This window comes from Ambystoma mexicanum, chromosome 11, assembly GCF_040938575.1.
Source record: "Ambystoma mexicanum isolate Mex_15411 chromosome 11, UKY_AmexF1_1, whole genome shotgun sequence".
NCBI classification, from domain to species: Eukaryota; Metazoa; Chordata; class Amphibia; order Caudata; family Ambystomatidae; genus Ambystoma; species Ambystoma mexicanum.
Window position 1 is genome coordinate 1111805132 of NC_090934.1, and position 25276 is coordinate 1111830407.

At 42.9% G+C, this 25276-nt stretch overlaps 1 protein-coding gene across 1 annotated transcript in view; it reads left to right on the plus strand.

The window, feature by feature from the left end:
• The window catches only part of CHRNA5 (cholinergic receptor nicotinic alpha 5 subunit), a 498396-nt gene extending 474179 nt beyond the window's left edge, over positions 1–24217 (plus strand). Inside the window, exons 5-6 of the mRNA XM_069624420.1 lie at positions 4443–5271; positions 23857–24217. Of these exons, the coding sequence (XP_069480521.1) occupies positions 4443–5271; positions 23857–24027 (1000 nt within the window). The 3' untranslated portion in view covers positions 24028–24217. The remainder of the gene's footprint in view (positions 1–4442; positions 5272–23856) is intronic.
• Positions 24218–25276: the final 1059 nt, after the last annotated feature.

The window sequence follows — 25276 nt, forward strand, 5'->3', positions numbered from 1 at the left end:
AAGGAACTTTCGAGTCGCCAGGGTGAATAAAATCATAAGAAAATCCCGATGCCTCCATTTTTGCACTTGTCAATCCTAGTCGTCTAGGTCCAAGACCACGAGATTTAATCCCCCTCTCGTACTTTTCTATAATAGTGCTGGTTGCCCCACTCCCATTTCACCCCCCCCCCCTTTCCTCTCCCATCATCTGTCAGGCTGTTGGTGACCAAAACTACTCACACCAGCTAGACTGCCCTCCAGTCAGGCAGTATGTCCATCATCGCCTGTGGTTAGATATCCCACACGACACCTCCCCTTATCCCCCGGCTCCCCACCGGTGGGGTCTGGGTGTCTCAACAGAGCACCAGATCAGCTTCCTATCCTGTGTCCAAGCGAGCAGGACAACCGCTCAAGCATTACCATTAGTTGTTCTGTCTTGCCTTGATTGGCAAACTGACAAACCTTTTTCCCCAGCAAACCGTCCCCTGTGTACCAGTATTCCCCTACGGTTTGGGGAGGCAGTTGCCACTCCGGCTCTTTGAGCCTTAATTTACCCTGTTGTAATTTTCTGATCCTTCATCACAACCCAGGATCGCTTAACCTGAGGGCTTGGCTCCTGCTGCTCTAGAGTTTGGAGGATATGAGTTGCCTGCAGACTGCAGGCCGGTCCTTGCCAAGGCCAGAGCGTCATCGACCTTGAAGTTCTAATGTCACAAGGGGAAGTGTTTCTCCTCGTGGTGCCAGTCTTAGAAGATTACCCCTCTGAGGGTCACGGTCCCGCAGAGCCTGCCATACTTGCTATCCTTGGCCAAGGCACATGCCTCTATCAAGGTACAGCTGGCGGCTATCTCCCTCTACACCAGGTCTCCAGCAAGATCTTCACTATGGTCCCTACCGACTCGTCAAGGAATTTCTGAAAGGACTTTTTCAATCTTTCCTGCAAGTGAAGGCTCCTGCCCCTGTGTGGGAACTTAATGTGGTTCTGACGAGGCTCATGGGGGGCCCCTTTCGAGCCTATGCATCAGGCTCCTCTCAAGTTTCTCTCGTGGAAAAAGGCATTCCTTGTGGCCATCACCTCTGCCAGGAGAGTATGTGAGATGCAGGCCCTATCCTGCAAGCAACCGTACCCGACTTTCCACGAATTGAGTGTGGTGCTGTGTACATGCCTCTCTTTCTTGCTGATGGTTCCGTCGGAATTCCACCTCAACAAGCATTTGGTGTTACCTGCTTTTTTTCCCGAAACCTTTGTCGCCGACGGAAAGGCCTTGCACTCCCTGGACGTCGCTCATGCCCTGAAGTTCTATGTCACACGCATGAAGAGTTTTCGGAAGACCTCACAACTGTTTGTGAACTTTGGTCCTGTGAACCATGTCCTTGTCCAAGGCTTCCATTTGGAGGTGGCTCTCCGGTTGCATCACGCACTGTCACCAGTTTGCAAACCGACAGCTGGCTGGCTGTGCGAGAGCCCACTCCACCAGAGTGATCGCTACGACAACGGTGTTCATGTCTTGTGTGCCCCTGATGGTCATCTTCAAGGCTGATACTTGGAGGTCCACGCACACCTTCAAGAGGTTTACTGCTTTGACAGGGATTCCAAGGAGGAGTCCAGAGTCGACCAAGCAGTGCTACGCAACCTGTTCGTTGAGGTGAGACTGTTCTGGAGGTAAGAATGATTTGCTTCTGTGGAGCCTTGCCACCTCCTGTGGTTGTGTAATGTTGTACTGCTATGTATTCGTTATTCATGAGCATGTGAATCTATGCCAGACCCCATGCTGGAGAAGGTTTAAGTTACTTACCTGTAACTATTGTTCTCCAGCATGGGTCTGGCATGGATTCACATGCAAACCCTCCCTCCGTCCCCTCTGCATCTCTTCTTGGTCATACTGCCACTTTACATGCTTACCAAATCTGAAAATGGCTGCCATAGGAGGGGCTTAGGGAGAGGACTGTCATTGGATGGGAGCTGTATGACCCATAGGACAGTGTTTGGTTTAAAGGAGAAATACATTTTTTAAGTGAAAGTGAAAGTTTTTTTTCTTTTACCAAGGATTCCCAGCCTGACGATGGGGAATATTCTTGAGCATGTACATCTATGCCAGACCCATGCTAGAGAACAATAGTTACAGGTAAGTAATTTACACCTTCATTTCATTAATGGGGCTTGGATTTTAATCTCACCTCGGATTGGTTAATTCTCATTGTCATTCAATTTCTCATGGCTGATTGTTTATTCTCAGAATTGGTATATTAAAAACCTTCCTTACATTCATATTAGTTAATTGTTATATGCCTTTTTGAACCATGGGGCTGCAAGGGTTTTAAGGTTTTCAGTGCATGTGATACTAGCCATCTTTGAATTCCCACTGGCATGGAGAGTGGTTGCGCATCTCTCCACAGCTCCTCTGCTCTTATCTGATATGGACTGCATTGGGTGCTTCAGTGCTCCTGCTCTGTGAGGTGGTGTTTGCTCGCTCCTCTGATGGTATGTCTTCTCTTTCTTTATGACTCACAAACTCAGCGAGTTTGCAGAAGAGCTGTTCTTTGAGCATTACCGACTGTTGCTCTGATCACTGGTCTAACACCATACCCCACAATGTCCCATGAGAAATGTAGTCTTCCAGGTCACAACTCTGCAATTTTACACCCGTTGGGGTAATACTGCATCTCAGGGGGACATCAAGCCGGCAGAACCTCTCTCTTTACACCCCATGGGAGGGTCATCAGGTAGTAGCTTGACCTTGGACTGATAGCTCGCTTCCCCCACATGCAAGGTTGGGGAGATTAGACAACTCACCAAAGAAGGTTATTCAGCAAGGTGGTGAAGGAAGCGAGAAAGCGAGAGGAAAAGAGAAGAGGAGTTTGTGGAGCATGGCAATTCAAACCTTGTCCAGCCTGAGGCAGGGAGGAAAGCAAGTTGCCAAGAGCCTGCTGTGGCTGTTGCTCAGATCCTGGAAAGGGCCGGAGAACTGTGAAGGAAAGATGATTTGCTTGCAAGCCTGTTTGGAGTATTTTCCCAGAGTCTGGCTGAAGCCAGAGAGCTTGAAGGGGAAGAATCACTACATAAGGTAGTTACCAAGTGAAGTCTAGGAATGCAAAACCTTGCACAGGTGAGAACAACCTCAGCATGAATAGAAACGGGTGGGGTTAATTGCTGCTGGTCACTTCTTTGGGTATCCTCTAAGGTTAGGTGGAATAATAAGTCATTACTGATAGCTGACAATTCTGTCTTTATCTGTCTTTATCTCAGGAGCTTGGTAGCATGCAGAGACGATCATCTTAGTCAAGTAGACAGCAAAGTAGATTATAAACACCCTGTAACTGTGAGTGCCCAGGAGGCATCCAGCAGGGGGCTACAAAGACAACATTCTCCCCTCCTCCATTGTGAAGGTTATCAAAGGTGAATCAATCACACCACTTCTCAACGTCATGAATGCATACCTCAAACAAAGCACCTTCCCACTGGAACTGAAAATGGGACAGATCCCTGCTGCTGAAAAACCACATCTTGACCCAAATGATGTGGCCAACTCTATTGTTTCCCATCTAGGTGTGTGCTTTATAAATCACATGCATACATACGTACGTACGCATCTTGCAAAATTTAAATTGCAAACAAATAAAAAATCTGTTAAAATTAAGATTTCAAATATTTGTCGAAAAAGCTTTTCTGGCAGAACATATTGGAAAAACCCATGCTCTGATCCATTTATGGGGGTAAATAAATCAGTAGATAGCGTTGTTTCAGATAATTTTTCATCACTCAGGAATAGCTTGAATTAGAGAAAAGTTGGAGACCCCTGAACCAGACATTCAGAAGAAGTACATATAATGAATGATATACACACACAAAGCATAGACACATTTAGTTCAATGTTTCACTACACCCATGTTCTTTAATCACCAAAGTGGACGGATATTAAAAGATTTGATCAATCTCCAACCTGTTTTAAAAAATTACTGAACTGCAGAAATAGTTGCTTGTTAGATGTTTTTTTTTACTTAGGCACCTATCATTGTGAGATCTGGGTGTGGCCTATAGCGTACAATATTGAAAAACAGCAAGTTTGACTCAGCCCTTCATCTTGCTGAGGTCCATAAATTGATTGCCACTAAGCTGGCATAACAGTATCAACAGCTATGCAAAATACGTCAAAATGGCAAAACTGTGATAACCAGTGCTATATAAAAATGCAGTTATTGTTATTATTAATACAGATAGAAGGACATCTCAGTTGCACATATTCAATAGACTTGGTGGTTCAATCCATCCGGATCATAGCCAACATGCTAATGATATTCTGTACCAATTTCATAATACTTTAGTTATATGCCACTTGATGGGCGTGGTGGATATCATATGATATGTACAGCCACTAGATGCAATTGATAAGAATATATTCATACTCTTTACTTTTGGTACTCTGAATGTAAAGTATGATACTAAAGCTTTCTTTCCTTTTTAGTGCTGATGGGCGCTTCGAAAGCTCGGTTGTAACAAAGTCAGTTGTAAGGCACGATGGGAAGATCACCTGGACTCCACCAGCCAACTACAAAAGCTCTTGCACTATAGATGTCACCTTCTTTCCATTCGATCTCCAGAACTGCTCCATGAAGTTTGCCTCCTGGACTTATGACGGATCCCAGGTGGATATCACTTTAGAAGACTATGAAGTTGACAAAAGAGATTTCTTTGACAACGGAGAATGGGAAATAATAACTGCTACTGGTAGCGTAGGCAACCGAACGGACGGTTGCTGTTGGTACCCCTTTATCACATATTCCTTTCGAATAAAACGCTTACCCCTTTTTTACACACTATTTCTTATCATTCCGTGCATTGGGCTATCATTTCTAACTATTCTCGTATTTTATCTCCCTTCAAGCGGAGGTGAAAAGATCTCCCTCTGCACCTCTGTACTTGTGTCACTGACTGTCTTCCTCCTTGTTATTGAAGAGATAATACCATCATCATCCAAGGTTATTCCACTTATAGGAGAGTACTTGGTCTTTACTATGATTTTTGTGACACTATCAATTGTAATCACAGTTTTTGCTATAAACATCCATCATCGATCCTCCTCAACACACAATGCCATGGCTCCTTGGGTTCGTAAGATATTTCTGCATAGACTACCTAAGCTGCTTTGTATGAGAAGTCATGTGGACAGATACTTCACCAAAAAGGAAGAAATCAGCAATGTCTTTGGATCCGATCAATCTGCCTTGGAAGCGGCTCTCGATTCTATCCGCTTCATTGCAAGACATGTGATGAAGGAGCATGATGTTCGAGAGGTATGTTCAGTGTTATTTCACCAGTTTACTAAAACATTTTGTAATGAAGAATTGAAAAGGGCAGAATGACTCAAAAACGTTTAAATGTTTAATTTGCGTTTTCTTAATGATTATACGACTTTATACCATATTTTTATGTAATGTTTTCCACAAGTTCCTTTTCAAAACAACTTTCTGTAACAATTCTCTGAACCATATGCCACATCCATTTGTTAATGACTGCTGCAAGATTCAATGGCAATTTTATTTTACAGATAATGGTGACGGTTCTGTAATTATTATTTAGTTTCCACAGGAAAGGCCCAAACATTTCAAAAATAACTGCCAGATGTTTTAGACCACCTTAAAAGGGAAGGGATACCACAAATACTATTTCAAGTAGGGACACTGTTCCCGAGATATGGCCTCAGGCAAAATACATAGCGGGCATGGCTGCAAGTCATGCTTGATGCGCACAGTGGCTTGGTGCAGGGGACAGATCATGTCTTACGGGCCCCTCAGCCAGCTTGCCATATTTGACTCATCGCCTCATGCATAGTGACCACAGTGAATGACCACTGGCCGAACCATGTGGACCCTGCTGTCAGGTTTGTATGATAAATGCACTTTGTGAAGGCATCATTAAGTAAGACTGAGACAACAGATTCGCTTTTCTTAAAAAAAAGATGTATTTTTCTTTTATGTCAGGATGGAGGAAGGCCTAACTGCCCTATGCTAAGGTGAGATTTCTCTGCCTAAAGAAACTAAGGATAGTCCGTGTCATTAAGTTCAACTCAAAAGTCAGTCTGTGTCCAAAACCTATGCTTGCCCTCACAACTAAAGATATACAATGTGTAGGGATGTCGGCAACAAAAGAAACGGTGTTCCAAATAAAGTTCTGAGCTTCTCCCAGCTCCTGGGTTGTTTGTCAACTTCCCCAAGTTCAAACCAGTTCCAAAAAGCCTTGGGGTTCCCTTCCCCAAGAGTTCAACACAGTTCACAAATTCCTGGGTTCCCTTCTCCAAGAAATCAGTTCTACTAGCTTCAAAACTACAATCGGTTAAAAAATCTCTTGGCTTTCAATACACATTTCCAGTTTAACTTTGTAACCATCCAGGCTTTGCAATAGTTCATTCAAATTGTTATTTTCTTCAATCACCTCAGCACATGTTATACAGTACAACTTCTGTATCTTGGCTTTACTGTGGCTCTTTCCAAGTAGGGGTCACTCAGTCTAGGGGCAGTTGTCGGACCACACGGTCCATCCATTACAGGTCATACAATAGATAACCCTTGTACTTTTCTACCAACTTCTGGTTTCCCTCTCTGTACCTGGATCATTAGTTGGCACTCAATTCTGCTTCTCTCGGTTTCTTGGCATGTTTTCCACATGTTTTCCACACCTTGTGTATTTCTGGGCTCACCCTTATTTTGACTGAACCTGTGTCATTAATCAACATTCCATTCTGTTTCTTCTTGACAGTGCCTTAACTTAATCACAACATATATATCACACAACTCACTCCATGGTGTTCATCCTTTTCCACCACCTTGCTTTTTCCTTATACATTAAGATTAAGGCGTATTACTTGCTTTCCACTCTGTTCATAAGTGCTCATCACTTTGTTTTCCTTTTATTCATTAGTGCTCATCACTTTGCTTTCACTTGGCTCATAAGTGCTCATCACTTTACTGTCACTGATGCTCTGCTTTCATATACTTTTCATGTATTTTCTTCAGTTTAGTATTCACTAATTTTTGTTGTACTCTTAAAAGTACTTCGCAGCTTGTTCTGTATTCAAAATTCTGCAATTCGTACTTCAAACATGCTTATAAGTTTCAGTTCGTTCAGTATTTTCAAATGCCCCTTTTCCTGCTCCAGGGCACCCGGTATGGGTGTTCCTTTCTCACACTCACCGGTGTACGGCTGCTCCTCCGGGCATCTTCTTTCTTCTTTTTGGATTCTCCTCATTCCGTATTAATAAAACTAGATGGATGTGTGCTTCGCTTGCCCAAACAATGAGGTGCCCACCTGGTTGATTTCTTCCTTGTCCTAGTATAAAGATGGTATTTCTGAGGGTCATTTTGAAAGGAATGAAAGGGAAAAGCATGACAATAACCTATAAAGGCCACTGGGACTGAGGATTCATTGTGAAAAGGGAATGAGGTATACCATGTCTCACCCAAGGACATCCTTTCTCCATTCCCCAAGTCTCCTCCACCCAGGTGATCCTCCCTCGCATATCCACCCCCAGGGTTGGGATCCAAAAGCGATGATCTTTCCCTGACCACCTGAGCAGAGGCAGTTGGGAAAAAAGAAGTGAGGACGCCCACAGGTTTCTCACCATATCTATAGAAAATCCCAAAATACATCGAAGAAATGATGTTACAAGTGAATTATGTTTGTCTTCTAATAGCAGATACTAATCAACATTATTAAGAAGTCTTAGAGAATATATTATCCACACAACCATAACTCTCTCTCTTGGCATGCACAGCTCATAACCTAACACATGACAGGACAAATTCCACCACTGAAGACTTTGGCGTGTGACCTGAACTCCCTATCTTTATATATGGGGGAAGCAAGCTGACTGGATTGGTCCGGCCGCTACCTAATGTGCCTCCCAAGTGGATGAGGGAGGGATTCCACTGGTTTGGTATCCTCTGAGAAATGCTGTAGAATCCCTTCGGGAGCCATGATAACAGGCTGAGACTTAGAAGACTGCAACTCCCAGGTAGCCTTGCAAAGGGTCCCCACAGCCTGGGAAATGGAGCAATTGATATGTGGCTCTGAAAATGCTGAATGTTGTGAAGCCGCAATGTTCAGGAGCAGTGAGAAAAGAATGCCCAACTCTTAACTGATAGGGAGCGAATGAGGGAATACATGCATATCGTGTGCTGCAATGCTCGCAGCGCAACAGGGTGCAGAGCAGAGCAAACACTGGACTGTATAGTCACTCCTAGTGCAGTCAAGAGTGACAAGATGGCGCTACATGCCACACATGCTTTTAAAACTTACCCAGGCTCTCATGTACTGGCAATAAAGGCTATCCATGCAAGTAACCAATAAAAGAGCTTCACCAATAATGTAATAATGAGCTACATTGAAGGCTCCCAAGGAATAACGCATCTGCCACTGATTGATGTAAGGCAGAGGTGAAGCCTGAATCCTGGGAGAAGCCTTGTGACCAAAGGTAAAAAAAGAGAGGCATGAAGGCAAAATCAGACTGCTTCTAACTGTTGTAAGAACCTTCCCAAAGGAATCTTTGTTTTCTTGTATTAGATTAGGGCTGGACTTTAAAGACTAGGTTTTGGACTTTTGCTTTGGGGCAAACCTTGGAATATGTCTGTTAGTACCATGGAGGCTAGATTAGAGAAACAAAGACTTGCAAGAAAAGGTTCAAGACATTATGATTTGACTCAGCAGCACTGAAGATATCACTCACTATAGAAAGCCCCACTTGTTGTTATTATGCATGTGCACTGTTTCCTTTAAGAGAAAACTATTATTTGTACTTATATCACTAGAAACATTATGCATTTCTCAAACCTCTTTACATCCAACAAACGTAATTCTGTTTCACTTCCATTATCCACTATCATTGCTTGCCCATACCACAGGACATCATTAGTGGCATTACATAAGACATTACCGTACCAATAATATCATTGATGTCTTGCGTGATAGAGACTGTGGTTATTATGGATGGTGGGTAGTGTGTTTGCAGCATAGGTAGTGGCCATGACCAGTGAGTACTACCAGCATGGCATGGCAGTGGGCCAGACTTTGTGGGAAATGCTGAGAGTGGTTTGGTGTTTGAGTGAGTATTCCTGATTGCCTGGCTGCTTTTGTAATGTGTGTACTATGGGTATGACTGCTATGCCTGGATTAGGGGTACATTTAGTAGGTGTTACTTTACTTTGGTAAGTTGCAGGCAAGGTGCAGTACAGCATATCACGCTTAGAGAAGAATTGTTCAGAGATTGTAATTGATTTCGTTAAAGTTGTAGACTTCCCACTGTTTAAACCTCATAATTCATGGGATTCACGATATTGCTGTTACCTGTGGGTTTTGAGCCAGATGCCGTTTGTGCAACTATTCATAGCCAAACATGTATACATTAATGTTAGCTGTTGTTTTTCTGAGCATTCACAAGTATTGTGGACTGTTGTCGAGCAAGATCAGTTGCAAGAGTGTCTTGAAAGACTTGCTATGAACTTCTGTTTGAGTGGTTGCTGATATGAGGCAGCACGGGCCACGGCCACTGATGGATTTATGCATGATGCAAAGAGATGAAATTCCAACTCTCTGACAGCCAACCATTGGAGTATCCTCCAAGAGGGTCGGTGGAGTGGAGGGGGTGATATGGTCACTGTTTTGGGGTTCAGGGTGACTCTAACTGCAGAGTTCTGGGCTTTGCAGTAGTCAATGGGAGAATGAATTCCTGAAAGAGCAATGGCAATCCTGGGAAGTAGTAAGACGGGAAGGATACATCATAGGTGGCTAAATGGAAGAACTTGTTCTTACTGGCATTGTTGACCTGAAGGTTGAGAGATCAGACACCAAACTGATTACCAGTGTGAATATCCAGCCTAATGGAATACATGAGTTTCCCTACGTTGTGGGGCCATTGAATGGAACCAATGTGGGTGTAATGGTTCCAAGAAACATTACCTTCGTTTTGCAAACGTTGAGGTGGAGTCTATTCAACTACTTTCAGTGTTGAACCTGGGTGAGACAATCCAAAATAAGTCAGTGGTATAAATATGACAGGCAAAGTTGTGGTTGGTGAGGATGACGGTCAGGCTCTACAATGGACAATGTCAATAATACGGGCAAAAGCAAAGACACTAGGGGTAATCGTACTCCACAGATAACTTTGGAGGGTTTGAAGAAAAATTATCCCAATTTGGCTTCTTCAACACGGATGGGCAGAAAAAACTTGAATGATTTTGGAACTGCCGCCCCAATTCTGAATTTCAATTGAATTCTAGTCCATCATATTTAAAGAGGTAGAAAGATTGAGCCAAGTCAATCCCTATGTGTGACTGTGAGCGCTGCCATTTAAAAACGTTTTCCTGATGTTCTGAGTATTTTTCCTGTTCTGTGACAAGATCGAAAGACAGACTGGTAATCAATCAAAAAGCTATTGACCTCGAGGTATGTTCGATGGTAAGCGAGGTCCCAAGAACATTGCTAAATAAGGGAGACTGACGAGCAGTCTGAGGTTTATTAGGATTTGCGGGTTACATTTATGTTTTAAACTTTTCTTCAGCTGCTACAGAACACTGCTGCTAGAGCTATTCTACGGCCCCCTTTTGGCACCCACAGGTCTCCATTACTGAGACAGCTCCACTGGCTCCCGGTGTACAGCGGATCTTATTTAAGTCTCTGTGTCTTTAACAGCTCCCTGACTGTGGTTCCCCGATTTAGAGTGATGCGCACTGGTGGGTGGGCCTTTCCGGTTGTTGCCGCTCAGGCTTGGAACACTCTTCTTCTTGCACTGCGCAAGACTGTTGACCAGCTTGCCTTTCGTTGTCTGCTAAAAACATGTGTGTTTTAACCCCTGGCTTGTATTTTCTCTGCTTACGTGTTGGCACCATCGTGCCTTCGGGCGGTTGTACGCTTAATAAATTCACATAACATAACATTATACAACCAAGGTAGTTGTATTGCATACTATCAGGAAACAGTAGCCGGCAACAGATGATGAACAACTTGGTTCAAATAATTAATATTGTTCCCCTCTAGTGACGGTCACTACCCAGTCTACCTCATTACTTGGGAAATAGACTGCCAGGGAGCGTGCACTGCTAGTATCCCTGTGCATAGTTTAATTGTGTCATCATTTTGTAATGATGCCATTCTCTATTACTTGTGGCAACCACATTCTCAATACAGACAACATACAATACAATAGCCTTTTGAACTTATTGGGGATTTATTTATAGCAAACCTTTTAATAATTATTCAGTTCCTAGAAGCTCAGAATATGTGTTCTATTATGCAAAGGCGAAATATGGTTTGGTAGACGCTGTTATTTAATTTTATATTGACAAGATCAAACAGAATTATTTCTATGTGGCCTCCTGAATGCATACATTTATTATAACATTGTTTCAATTTTGGATAGTTCAATGACTACACTATGCTTGATATATGATGTACCAACGGGATGGACATTCGGTGCCAGCAGGTGGCGGTCTCCACTATCACCTATTAATGACCTGGCAAGGAATTCAAAGTAGCACTGTGTGGGTGGGTCTTCACTGTGGCCTGTGTAATGGGCTCGGGTGCACTGTGGCACCTGAGTAATGCTCAAGGATCCATGTGGTGTTGGGGACAGGATTCTATTGGATCGCTCTGCTACTTTATGACCAGGTACTATTAAGTTGTCTCAGTGGTGTAGGTATTCAGGATCTAAGCCAGGAATGGAAGATGCCAGAACCAAATGCCGCCTTTAACTTAGCTCTTGGTTTCTATCAGATGTCAGACAGAACCTTTCGGTGGAATATATTTTCATTGTTGATAGTGGACTATTTACAATTCTATAGATCCACCTTGGAACAATGAAAGGCTGAGAAGCTCTAATGTCCTTTGAACCGTGTCAAACTGACACAATACAGTTGTTTGGGGCAAGCATGGTACTGAATGATCTATCTTGCCAGACTCAGTAGACAGCAGCTCTTCCAGTTTCAGTAAACAGCAGCTCCTCCATAATGTGATGCCTTTCATGCTGAGTAAAACACCCCAATATAATAACATCTTTTCAGCCCTGGCCAGTGTTCTGTTTTGTTTGCTAGAATAAAGGATCTAGTTTAAGGCCCCATGTATTGTGCACATTGCCTTCTGTGTTCAAGGCCTCAAAGTCCTGAGCAAATGCCTGAGTTAGTGCATTCCAGGCATCCACTTCAATCAGTTCAGCACTGTTACATGTGGCCATTGAGCATGTAGGCCAATATATCACATCAATATAGTAAATGCAAAACAAACCTATTTTGTTCAGTCGGTAGAGAAGGCTATTAACAAACCCAAAGCCCTCTTCGACCTTGTCCAATCTCTGTCCACCCCTAAAGCTGGACACAATGCAGCTCCCCTTTCCCAGGAGTTATGCAACTTTATCTCCACCTTTTTCGTGGAAAGAATTGCTACCATCTGCTACACTATAAAAGCTGAATCCCAGCTAATCATGAAGGTCTCTGCTGCGGCCATACCTCCTTCTACGACAGGATCTTGGTCCACTTTCCCCCACTTCTCTAACGCGGATGTGTTGTCCGCTATTCTAAAACTTAAATCTGTTTCCCTGGAAGATGCCATACCCCTGGCTTTTTTGTAGGAATCATCGCCTGATATAATCAATTCTATTACTTCTGCCGTCAACATCTCCATTACGACAGGGGTGATGCCAGGCCCCCTCAAACACGCTCTAGTTATTCCTCTGCTGAAAAAGCTGTCACTCGACCCCGAGGTACTGGCCAACTACCACCCGATTTCTCTCCTCCCATTTCTGATAATGGTTCTGGAGGCGCTGGTGTCTCCCCTTCTCTCGGCTTTCATGGAATCCTCTCATTTTATTGACCCTTTTCAGTCTGGCTTTCGGCCTGGCAGAGGCACGGAGTCTGTACTCAACTCAGTTATGGATGATCTGCTGTGTTTGGCTGACCAGGGTGGTGTTGGGGCAGTCCTGTTATTAGATCTCTCGGCTGCCTTCGACACCGTCGACCATGCTCTCCTTATCTCCCGGCTCTCTGAGGCTGGAATTGATGGGTAAGTGCTAAAATGGTTTATCACGTTCCTGGCGGATCGCTCACAATCTGTGTCTCTTCCCCCTTTCCGTTTTGTCCCAGTTCACCTATCCTGTGGCGTTCCACAGGGTTTTGCTCTATCCAATATTTAATTCGATATCTATATAAGATACCTCCTGTTCCTCATCGCCTATCATGGGTTCCGCTTTTATTCCTACGCGGATGACACCCAGATCCTGGTCCGTCTTAACCTAACTAAAACCGAAACGGCAACTCGCCATAGGCACTGTCTCGAGGAATTAGGCATCTGGATGTCACAAAATTGGTTGAAACTTAACGGTAGTAAAACCAAGGTTCCCGTTGTAGGCACTTCCAACCCACAATCCTTCTGGACCACTGAGTTTTGGTCCCCCTCCCTCGGTCCTCTTCCTTCACCGGTACCATTGGTAGGTAACCTTGGCGTGCGGATCTCGGCCACACTGACTATGGACGAACAAGTCAGTGCAATATGTAAATCCGGCCATTTTAAACTTAGGATCCTACAAAAGGTTCTCCCGTTTATCACGGCCATCCAACCAGGCTCCTGTAGTCGCGTCTTTGGTGCTGAGCGTGCTGAATTATTGCAACTCGCTCTATCTGGCGCAACCCGCCCATCTGACAGGACAGCTGCAGCTTCTGCAGAACGCGGCTGCCAGATCCATTCTCCATCCCCCTTTTGGTGCCCACATGACCCCTCTGCTGCGCCAGCTGCACTGGCTGCCAATTGCCCAGCGAATAATGTTTAAGTCAATGTGCATGGTGCACCGGGCCTTCTATGGTGTTGGAGCCGAATACCTGCAGGCTAAATTCCCTCGCTACCAACCCACTTGTGCCTCCACTCTCAAGGGACCTGTCGACTGATTGTACCCCACTTCAGATTTGCTCGCGCGTTCTCAGCGGCGGCCACCAAGGAATGGAATAATCTGCCTCTACCCCTGCGTGAGACTATCGACCATCTTACTTTCCGGCCCAACCTGAACATTTTACAGTTTTAATAAGTCCTCTGCTTTCTGCTGGCTTCCTCTTTTTTCCACCTCTCTCCTAGCGCCATGATACCTACAGGTTGGTGTGTGCTTGATAAATTTCAATAACATAACATCTGACCAGCAAGCATTAAATGCTTGGGTTGCACATTTAGTGCCAAGAGCCTCTTGTGGTATATGTGCACTCTGTTTTTTCATCAACATAAGACATCAATTTGATCTGATGATGACCCTGAGATGCATCCTCTAGGACAAAGTGATAGGCTTCAGGGAGATAAATATAACAGAGATGTTAATGAACAACCTTGCAGTTGCATCTTGGGGAGGTTGTCTAATTGAACAATGACACTATCCTCATCAACTGTAGGTAGCTGTTCATAGCTGTCAAGACTCTTCCCCTGCACACCCATCCACCTGAATTGATGTGAAATGAAGCAAACCCTCAGTCAGCAATATCTTGTAGTTACGTGCATCAAGGACCAGACAAACGCAGATAGCATGGTTTATTAAGAAACTATAACAGTGCAAGGGCAAAATAATAAATGCGAAAGGCATAAATTGCAACTGAAATATGGCAGGATAGGTCTGGTGATTTCTAACGAAAATTGCAGGAGATGTAAATGTACCAAAACGGCTTTCATATTTGCCAATTTTCGAGGCAACAGTTTATTATAAAAAAATGTATCTTTAAGCAAAGTCTTTCCCAATATATTGCACTTGCCTTTTGCAGAGGTTTGTGGATGCTACTCAACAATACTGCTGGCTTTCACTGGGAAGTCTCCCCTTTCGTTCACTTCTTTTTTCTTGTCCTGTTCTTATTGGTCACTGCCATCCTCCTCAGGGATCTCTGACTTCAGCACGTCGAGGCACACTGCCTAGGTCAGAGCCTCTGAATCTCGGGTGCAGTGAATGAGCAGGTGGGGAAGGTCCCACATTCCTGGATATGGAGCCAGGCATCGTGGTGGGACATGAGGTAGGCCAACTATTCCAACTCTGCCTCCTAAGGTTCCTTTACATCTTGCCCCCTCCTCAACATCTCGTAACACACTCCTCTGATCCCCAACTTCTCTCATCCAGAACTGGCCTAGCTCCACCTGTAACCATATCTCGGCTTTCTACTCCTCAATTTGTTGTGTTACCTCCTGCATCAAACTATCTTATCATCCTGAACATCCTCCTGCTCTCCACTCCTCCACTTTCTTTATCAACTCATGAAGTCCTGGAGAAGCTCATTTTCCCAATCTCAAATCTCTATATACCCACTATCTCTCTCAGCTTCTTCAACCCTTCAGGGACTTTCTTCTTCACAAGAAATGTTCTCCAGGTCTTTCCTTTCTCACCCACCTTCTTGGCCCCTCTAGCCACCACCCATCTTCTCAATACCCCTCTCCGATTTGCAAGGGTCTCTTGCACCTCTGTTACCTACATCCTCGTTATTCTGCTCCAACTCATCACTGCCTCCTATAATTTCATCACTATGAGTACCATCATCCACCTCAATGATCTTAACTATTCATTGCACCTTCTTTACCCCTGTCAGCACTGCCACACTCCTCAATGATCTTCTCTGACTCACTACTGCCTATTGCACCTTCTTCACTCCTCTGGTCACCATCCCTCCCTGCAATGATGTTCTGTAACCCACAACTCATTCTTGCACCTTCTTCACTGTTGGCGCATAGGCCAATCCCCCATTCTTCTCACTGCCTAGAAGGATTCTCTACTGACACTGATCACAGTTTTTGTTTCCTCTCACCGCTTGCACCCTAACAAAATCCATGATCATCCAGGCCATGTTTATAGTGCGACTCATACTATTATATACAAGTGCATGGTTAAAAATCAAAGGGCTGTCGTTCACTAACCCAGCATATTCCTTATATTGGATAAGCAGCCAATTTTGTCTGGGCCTCTTTTTCCCCAACAGGTCTTCAATATGTTATTGGTAAACCGAGCCCTCGGATTGGACCACACACGCAGCCATAACATAATAGGTTCCAATGTCAACAGACCTTCAAGAAAACGTAAGCCTATCTCTCTTTGTACAGCAAAATCTGGGGCTGATGTTGGCAGTCCTAAACACTTTTTTAAGAAGCAGTGTCCCGCTTTTTGTAATATGCCATTATCCTCATAACCCCAGATTGCAGCACCATTTTTGGTTGACCCTTTGGTACGTGCATTATACACCTTTTTTTACAATTCAAAGGGGTTGCATCTTATGCTGCTTCATGAACCTATAAATACCACCAATTGATTGCTTCATGAGTGAGGCCTGCTTCAAGATATGTGCATTCCCAATAAATTTCTCATTGGAGCGCCCACCAAGATGGTGAAAATGGGTCACTCTAGGAACCTGTAACCCTTCACACCAGATTTTAGGCAATTTATAAGAGTGTCTTTTCCCACAGCACATCATTACTGCTGTAAGGAGTAAGCAATTACTCCTTACAGTAATTAAGTAATTAATTAGTAAGGAGCAAATGTATCAACCAGGACCTCTAGTGCCCTTGGAGTCCTTACTATGAGGACAGTGTTGTCCACATAGATTAGGGCTGGTATTGACATGCCGTCCAACCTAGGAACATCTGCATTGCATTCCATCATCTTTCCTGATAGATTATTGATATTAAGGGAGAAGAGCAGAGGTGCCAGTTCGCACCCCTGTCTAACCCCTGAATTAATCGGAAACCATGTGGTACAGTGCCCCTGACTACCAGATCGAATACACGCCTCATTGTAATTGTAATTGTTTATTTATACAGCGCGTATACAGAGGTGGAGTGCTTCAAAGCGCTTAAGGCGGGAAGGGAACAAGGGAATACAGTAATCATGCTTAGACCTTGAAGTTTCCGAATGATCTAAACAGAAAAACTAGCATAGTAGGCCTGACAGCATTTCTCCTAGTGCAAGTGCATGTAGTGTTACAGTTTCTTGGGAGGGGGGCAGAAAAGGTGGGCATGGGGGACAGGACAGGCAAACTTACTAGTCCTAGTACATTTAGTTATTGCATGTGTACAGACGGAGGTGTGAGGAAGTGGGGGTGAGAGGGGAACAAACGCGTCCAGTCCAACAGGGCCCTGGGTTAAGTGCAGAGAGGTTGCTTCGCTCATAGAGCGTAAGCAGAAAGTGCGGTAGTGCTGAAACATAGTGCCGTGGCCCGGAGGCAAGTGCAAAGACTAGGGGAGTGGGGGAGTGGGGGCGTGGGACCTGTAAGGCTCTGGAGGCTCTGGAGGTGAACCAGGCAACCAGCCAGCAAAAGATGTGCAGAGCTATGGGGGAAAAGGAGGAGGGAGGGTGGGGAAAAAAGAACTGAGGTTAGCAGGGTAGAGAAAGAGAGAAGGAGGAAGAGAAGATCCAAAATGTCCAAAATATTTGGTGGGTAATTATATGACCTGAGCACGTGCCATAATTTGTTGCGATTTACTTTATCAAAGGCTGTTCTGAGGTCAATAAATGCAAGATAAATAGGTTCCTGTTTAATGTTCAGAGAGTGTGCAATTATAAGATATAAGTTTAGACACTGCTCCATTGTACCCAATGTAGGTCTAAACCCTAATTTGATAGGGGATAGGAGCTCCTGATTATTGGCCCACTCTTCCAATTTATAAAGTAAACATTTCCCAAACATTTTAAAACTAGTATTTAATAGAGAGAGAGAGAGAGAGAGAGAGAGATTGCTTGATACAATTGAGGACTTTTTCTACATCCTTTCTTAAAGATGGGAACAATGATTGCTCTTGTCCATTCCTTTGGTACTAATTTGGGGCTTACTATAGCATTAAACAAAATTCTTAAAAAGGGGCCCTAAATTTCATTATTGTCTTGATAAAATTCCACCAGTATCCCATCACTGCGGAGTGCTCGATTGAGTTTTGCAACTTTAATGACTTCAAGCACTTCATGAAAAATAGACTTTACTGTGTATATTATCCACTAGTGCCAATTCTTCTACGACAGCTACCCCGCCATTATTCTCCCCTTTGTGGGCCTAATATACTTTACTAAAATGAGCTACCCATGTTTGATTTGGAATACTCGACTCCAAGCCTGTCCGCTGTTCTTTGTATTTCGAGCCCCTATTAACTTCCTTCCACAAGCTTTTAGAAGCATTATCTTTGCGTGCAATCTCCAACATATCCCATGCCTGATTATCCAAAATTAGCTTCTGCTTTCTTATTTGGTCTTTAAAAATGGCCCTAGCCTGGACAATCTCTCTCTTAGGGGTTTCTATGTTTTTAAGTAACTGTATTAAGTTGTCCTTTGCCTGTCTACAGTCCTTGTTATACCATCCCACCTTTATATCTTTCTTCTGTTTGTTTGTTCGGCCACCCCTGCATAAATCCATCTCGAATATCACCCATTAGTCACATGAAAGTTTGAACTATTGTCGTTGCGTTGTTAACAGGGTTTAATAATGTCTGAAATTGAGAAATATTTTCCTTCATGATGTTTTGCATCAGGTCAACATTTGTTGAATCTTCCCATCTTAGTCTTTAAGTAGAACTACCATTACAAAGAATCTCTGTCATGTTATCAAATTGTTTTTCTTTTGATCTGGCATCAGGCCAACTGCAAGAGCTTTAGTGTTGGTAGGTACTGATTAAGTATGCCTAAGTTAAGGGTATGATCGGTAAAGAATTGTTCAGACACTGTTCTGTTCGTCATGGGTAAGTCTCTATTCGATATGGCATCCATAGCTTGTCCCATTGCATGAGTGGGTAAGCGCATCCATTCACTTAAGCCCAAGTTAGCTATATGGTATCCCCACTCTATAGCAACATTGTTAGAGGGGGTATTGAGGTGTACATTGAAGTGTCCTGGCACAATCATTCTGTTCGATGCAACAGTGGGCATTTCCGCTTGGTGGAACCTGTAGTACAACCAGAGGTCCGGTACGAAAGGATGGTGAGAGGATATATTGAGGTGCATGACACATTTGACCAGCAAATGTTCAAACGACTGATAGTTTTCAAAGGGTATTAACGTGCATCTGTGTAATTCACGTAAGCTAAACACCACCCTTACCCGTGCGTACTGACTAGATTCTTGGCTAATATTTTGTACTATGGAGAAGTCATAGTACGAATAAGGATGTTTGCGATGTCAAGTCTTAAGAAGTGTAAGCTCCCCTGTCTGGACCATACAGCCGAAGGAAGCAGTTGACACGTGTGTATCCTCGACTTTATTGTAAGATTCCACATAACAGTTAGTATGTACCTATGTTCAGATATAACTTATTTTCCCTCTTTTTAGCTCAGCATGCCTCCTGATTAACTGCCGACCATTACACACACTCCTAACTATACAATCATATTACCTCTACTACGGTTCCATTTTATCTTACCAATTTTGTTATCTTTGTGCATCACTATCCTATTCCTGCTTCTCCCTGCCTCAACTTTTTGGGCTGTTTTGCTTTCTTATACCTCCACAGGTTACAATTTGTGTACCACAGGCGGGGGCACAATAAGTCGTTTATTATGGAAAATTGACCCTAGATGGCTTCTCTGGGATATCCTAGAAGAGTAGAGGTAAGGTTGATCCCTTCATGTAGCCACCACGCTTAAAAACGTTGAGAAGCACTTGGAGAAGGTGGTCCCTCATAGAAACTGCCAATAGTGGGAAAACCCTTAAGATACAAAGAACCCTCTAGTGCCACAGCGATGAATCTTGGCTCTGGTCCCATTTGGATTGAAGTGGGAGGCAGGCTGGGACCATCAGTGCTCGGGCTCAGTGTAAGGGCTAGGACTGATGGATCTCCTTTTTTGGCCCACATTATTTCTCTGTAACCCCACTTTGGTTTTGCGCAAGGCTCTATTCTTTTAGGAGATGCACACTTGAAGGTGATTACTGTACATACTTTTTCAATTAGTACTAATCACTTTTCAATATGTTATGTAGTTTTTCACTCTAATTTGGCATGTCAGTGAGTAATTCCTTTGTAATTTGCATTAGTCACACTGTAAAGTTTTGTGATCCTGTTTTTAGTGTACTGCTAAACGTCTCTTTGGCTAGTCCCGTTTCCAACCGTATCTTTTCCATGTGTGCAGTGTTACTCAGGTGCAAAAATACTACCATCTCAGATCTTGGAGACCGTGGCTGTTCTACTAGAAAGCAATACATGTGTAGAGTCATCAGTGACCAAAATATCTGTCTGATGGTTTACAGCATGTATTTAGCCATGTGACTTGTTTCCCCGCTTGATCATGGGAAATGACAGTAAGGTCATCTTGGGAGCTGGGTACCGCTCTAGGTTAGAGGATGCTGAACCCTCTGGAGGCAAATGGGGGATCCCTAGACCACCCTTTCTGAAGACATAGGGTTAGCTACGGAATCATCACATGAAGACCCTTGATGACCCAATTGATGTTTTTGGGGAGAGGTTGCAGCATCAAGCCCTTAAACTGAGCTTCATCTGCTTTACTCTACCCTCAGGGAGGCGGCTCCTTCCTGATAGCCCAAGCCTACAGCCTGATGTGTAAAATGGTCCCTGTCTATTTGAAGGATCCAAGCTATAGCAGCAGTACTCACAAACAAATAGACCTTTCTAGGATTCATTGTTAAACATAGAACCAGTGTGGAGGAAAGAGAAAAGTCTAGATGGTGAGGTAGATGCACTTTTTCTCTGACCGTCTTACCAGAGAAAAATGAACTTGTATTTCTCCAGCAACAGTGCTGAGGAAATCACAAACACCTAGTAAACTAACCAGCATGGTCCACGAGAATGGCACAGCTACAGCTCCTTTTTTATTAAATTAATATTGTGTAAAACTCCAAAAACATATATTCCAATTGTTACTTTTCACATCCTCTACTGCTTATACAATGTCATTAATTAAGTATAAACATTTTAGATTTTGCAACTCTAAAGCATTCCATCTGATAGTAAAACACATATAAATATTAAGAAACTATTGCAATCAATATGAACACAAACATATGTTACTTGTTGTTGTGTAACAGTAAATAATACCGTCTAGCCTTGTCCCTCATTTAGTTTATATCCAATTTTGTTCACACTTCGCAATGGCATAAATCCTTTAACTTTCCTGTTTCTTTACTCACCTATTTAACCTCCATTTGACCCATTGTTTGATATTATATTTGGAAAACCCACATACTAATACCACAAAAGTAATAGTCACAGCAATGGCATGTACAATTCCGATGCATACCAATCATCTCAGACTTTGTTATCTTGTCTTTCACAATACTAGTTTATCATACAGAGCCCGATCTGTTCTCTCTTGTTTGGCAATATTCCTTTAATTAACCATGGTACACTCCGGTTATTTTGATGAATTGTCTGTACCAGCTAAGGGTGGACAGACAATCTTCCTTTTTCCATGCTCCAAGAAAAGTATGCATTGCTAATTTTTCTTTTGAGGAAATATTTAACAAGTAATACTTTACCGTAATAGTTGCAACTTAGGTGAGTTCAGGGTAGCACTTTGCTCCATCGACTTCATTATATATCCATCTTTTTCCCATAATCGCTTTACTTTAGAGCAGAACCAGAACATCTGACCCAGTGATCCGGTTTCCTAATTACACCTTCAGCATAGTGAGGATTCCTTTAATCTCCTTTGATATCGTGCAAGCGGGGTATGATAAACTGTTTGAAAGATTTTGTATTGTGTTTCTCTAAGGCTTAATGAAATTCACATAAATGGAAGTAAATCCCATAGTTTAGGGAACTCCATAGGTTCTATATTTTAGTTTGGGTCTTGTGATCATGCCCTTGCTTGTGAGGAAGGTTTCCCACTATTTTCTGGAATCAATAAATATGTTTTTTTAATTCTCAGATATGTCATACTGTTTCTTCCCAGCATGTGAGCTTTCGCTCAGTATAAGAAAGGGATAGATTTTGACACACGTTCCCCTGTAAACCTCAATTGAAGAGCCATTCTGTTTGTCACAGGATGTTTTTACAGCATAGCTCTTCAAAACTCATCATTATTCCTTCTTGACAAATATCTTCGAGAGTCACGTTATTTGAATTGATTCTGATGGCGGAATTACCTTTATTACCTCCCAGTGTGCTACATATCCACCATGTCAGCTAAAGGTCAGTTAGGGGTTGATTAAACGGGATACCCCAATCGTTTAAGGTCTCTCTCCAATCTTGTAGTGTAGATCCAGTTGCTTGGTGGGTTTTCGGAGAGCTTGGGATTGTATTCCATGGGAGATACAACATTTGGTAAGAAACCCATGTTGTGCTTTTTCTAATTCAATGTTTTCCATTCTTAGGTATCCTCAAGGTTTACTAATTAAAGCTGTGCTACTTTAAGATACAATTTCCAATCTGGACACGTTACGCCCCCATTACTCTTAGTTGCCTGTGTAGTTGGTAGTTTGAGGCTGTACCTTTTTACTTTCCTATAATGGACAGGGAGGATATCTCTGGGGCAACAGGTTTATCTAGGAAGCAAGACAACGCAGAGCAACACAGGTTTTAATCCTGGTCCTGTGATTAGAGACTAGTCTCTGGTATTAAGTGCATTATAAAAGATTAATTAATTGATATACATCTCAAATCTCAATCTTCCAGCAATACATTGCTGGTATACTGATTGTGAGTATCTATGATAGGTACAGGTATTTGGGCATAGCGTTCTGTTTAAGTACATGAATTTTACCTGTTATTGACAAAGGTAATATGTCCCATCTCTCTAGGTCATTCTTAATCTGAGTAGTAACTGGGACAAAAATGCACTCCTATAAATCTTTTCAATTTGTCAGTATCCAGATACGTAAATATTTGTTTTCTTTTGTATTCTAAATGAAATCCTCTCCTATGTCGTTCCCACTACCCTGTCTGTTAGTGGAATTAACTCAGATTTAGTATTATTAACTTTATAGCGTGCTGCTGATCCAAAGTGCTTTAAGAGATCTATTAAAGCTATAGTTGACAATTAGTTTGTGATATATAATGTAAAACATCATTGGTATATACAGGCAGGATATGTTTGATGGATCCTTTTGTAATTCCTAAATAAAGATTGCAATTTCGTATATGTTCATCTAGGAGTTCAAGGGAAAGTTCATTAAAGTGAGAGGGATAATGGGCATCCTTGCCTGGTGCCGGAATAAAACCTAAAGGCTTGTGAAGAAATCCCTTAGCGTTCATTGTAGCTTGAGGTCTTTTGTAAAAAACCATTTAACCCATTACAAAAAAGTCTCTCCCACCCTTTCCATTGTTTTAATTGAAAATTCTCTTTTTACTCTATTGATATGATATGATGTGAACGCTTTTTTGGCATTGAGTGTGATATTAAAATCTCATCTAACATTATCCAGACATTGCCTGGACTGTATGAAACCTGTTTGTATTCATGCACTAAACTAGCACTTAGCAAAGAGGTTTGTGTCACTATTTAATAAAGAAATCTGACGCACATATGGACAGATCCTTTCCTTGTTTAGGGAATAGTGCTATACTTGCTTCGTCAAATGTTGATGGTAATTCCCCCCTGCTTACTGCCGCATTGAAAACTGAAGTTAATTTCAGAGCCATTATCAATTACTTGAGAATAACCACCTTATGAGAAGAAAGAAACCCTTCTTTGACCTAATGTGCTGGCCTCTTGTGATTCCCGCTCGTGGTTATCCCTTGACTGCTGTTAATTGAATAGGAGTGACTTCGATAGGGCTAAGAAGTCATTCTAGTGGCACCTTGGACACGTATGTGTGATGATGAACAAGAGTTGTGCAACCCGTGTGCAAAGAAAGATCTGCCATTACAAAGGAGGTCACATGCATAGGCCCCTATCTTCTCGTATGCCATATGTTTTTGGTGTCACTAATAATGTAATACATTTATTTGTTTTAACAGGTCGTCGAAGACTGGAAGTTTGTGGCACAAGTGTTGGACCGGATGTTCCTGTGGGCATTTCTACTTGTTTCAATAATTGGATCTTTTTTTCTGTTCATTCCTGTCATTTACAAATGGGCAAATATCATTGTGCCTTTACACATGGGAAACACATTAGGAGAGAGGACATAGAGCTTTGTCATCTATAGAAAGCTTGTTAGGCACATGATTGTAATATCTTGTTATGGTTCTCCTATTCAAAGCATGTTTTGTAGTCTAAACTGTACATATGTAATATTGCGAATATGCTATACTTTTAATTGTTTGATCATACTTGTTGTGAGAATTACACAAAATAAATATTTGTTTATTTTGAAAAGCATATTTTGTCACAGATGGCCTCAGGAAAACACAAAGTGTGAAAAACAGTTAAAAGGTGTTATGATTGTGCCAGACTCAGACACCCTGCTCCTTTCACTCCTCCCTCCACTCACTCCGTCTCTTTCTCCCTCCTTCTCCCTTCCTCTTGTTTCTCCTTCTCTTCCTCTTGTGTCCCTCTAGACTTCAAGCACTCTTCTCTCTATCCTTCTTCTCTTACCTTTCTTCTCCCCACTTCCTTACATTTCCTACACCACTCTCCTCCCCTCTTACTACAACCCCCTCCTAACTTCTTACTACACCCCTCTTTTCACCTGTCACTACACCCCTCTTCTCATCTCTCACTACACACCTCTCACTGGACCTCTTTTCTATCTATGCCTTAACACACTCTCCCCCTATCTTTAACCACTATCTTCACCCCGCCAACTACACTCTGCCCTCACCACTTCTCCTACTACTGCATTGCACTCTCTCCACCCTCTCCCACCATACACTCTCTCACACATTCACGTTCACCCTCTCTCTAATTCCCCCTACACTTCTCCCTCTCTTTCTCTCCCTCTCACTCACCTTATATCCCCCTGACACTACACTACACACAACTGGTACCACTCCCTCTCACAACTAATACATTGCCTTAAATCTCTGTCAATACACAAACAGCCCCTACCAACTCCTTCTCCACTTGGTACGCCCTCATCGTTGATTTCTTTGTGTGCTGCCCCAGAACCTGTCCTCAGCCGAAAAACCCATACTCTGTCTCTCATTCACTCCCCTTTTATACTGCCTCTCTTCCTGCCCCCTCCAGCTCCTTCCATTGTTTTCCAGCGCTCACGTGACTCTGTTGACCAATCTGTGCTTGTCCTTTCCCCAGGGGCTGAGTTGCACAGATGAAAAGCTTTTAAAAACCCTCTAAGCCCCTCCTCCTTTTCCAGCAGCATGGTTTTGTTTGCAGTCTCTGAATGTGTGACAGCAACCAGGGGCTCAGGCAGCTCGTTCTCCTTGTAGCTGCTTCCATGTGCTAATGAGTTGTCTTCCCAATTCGGTTCGGGATGGAGCT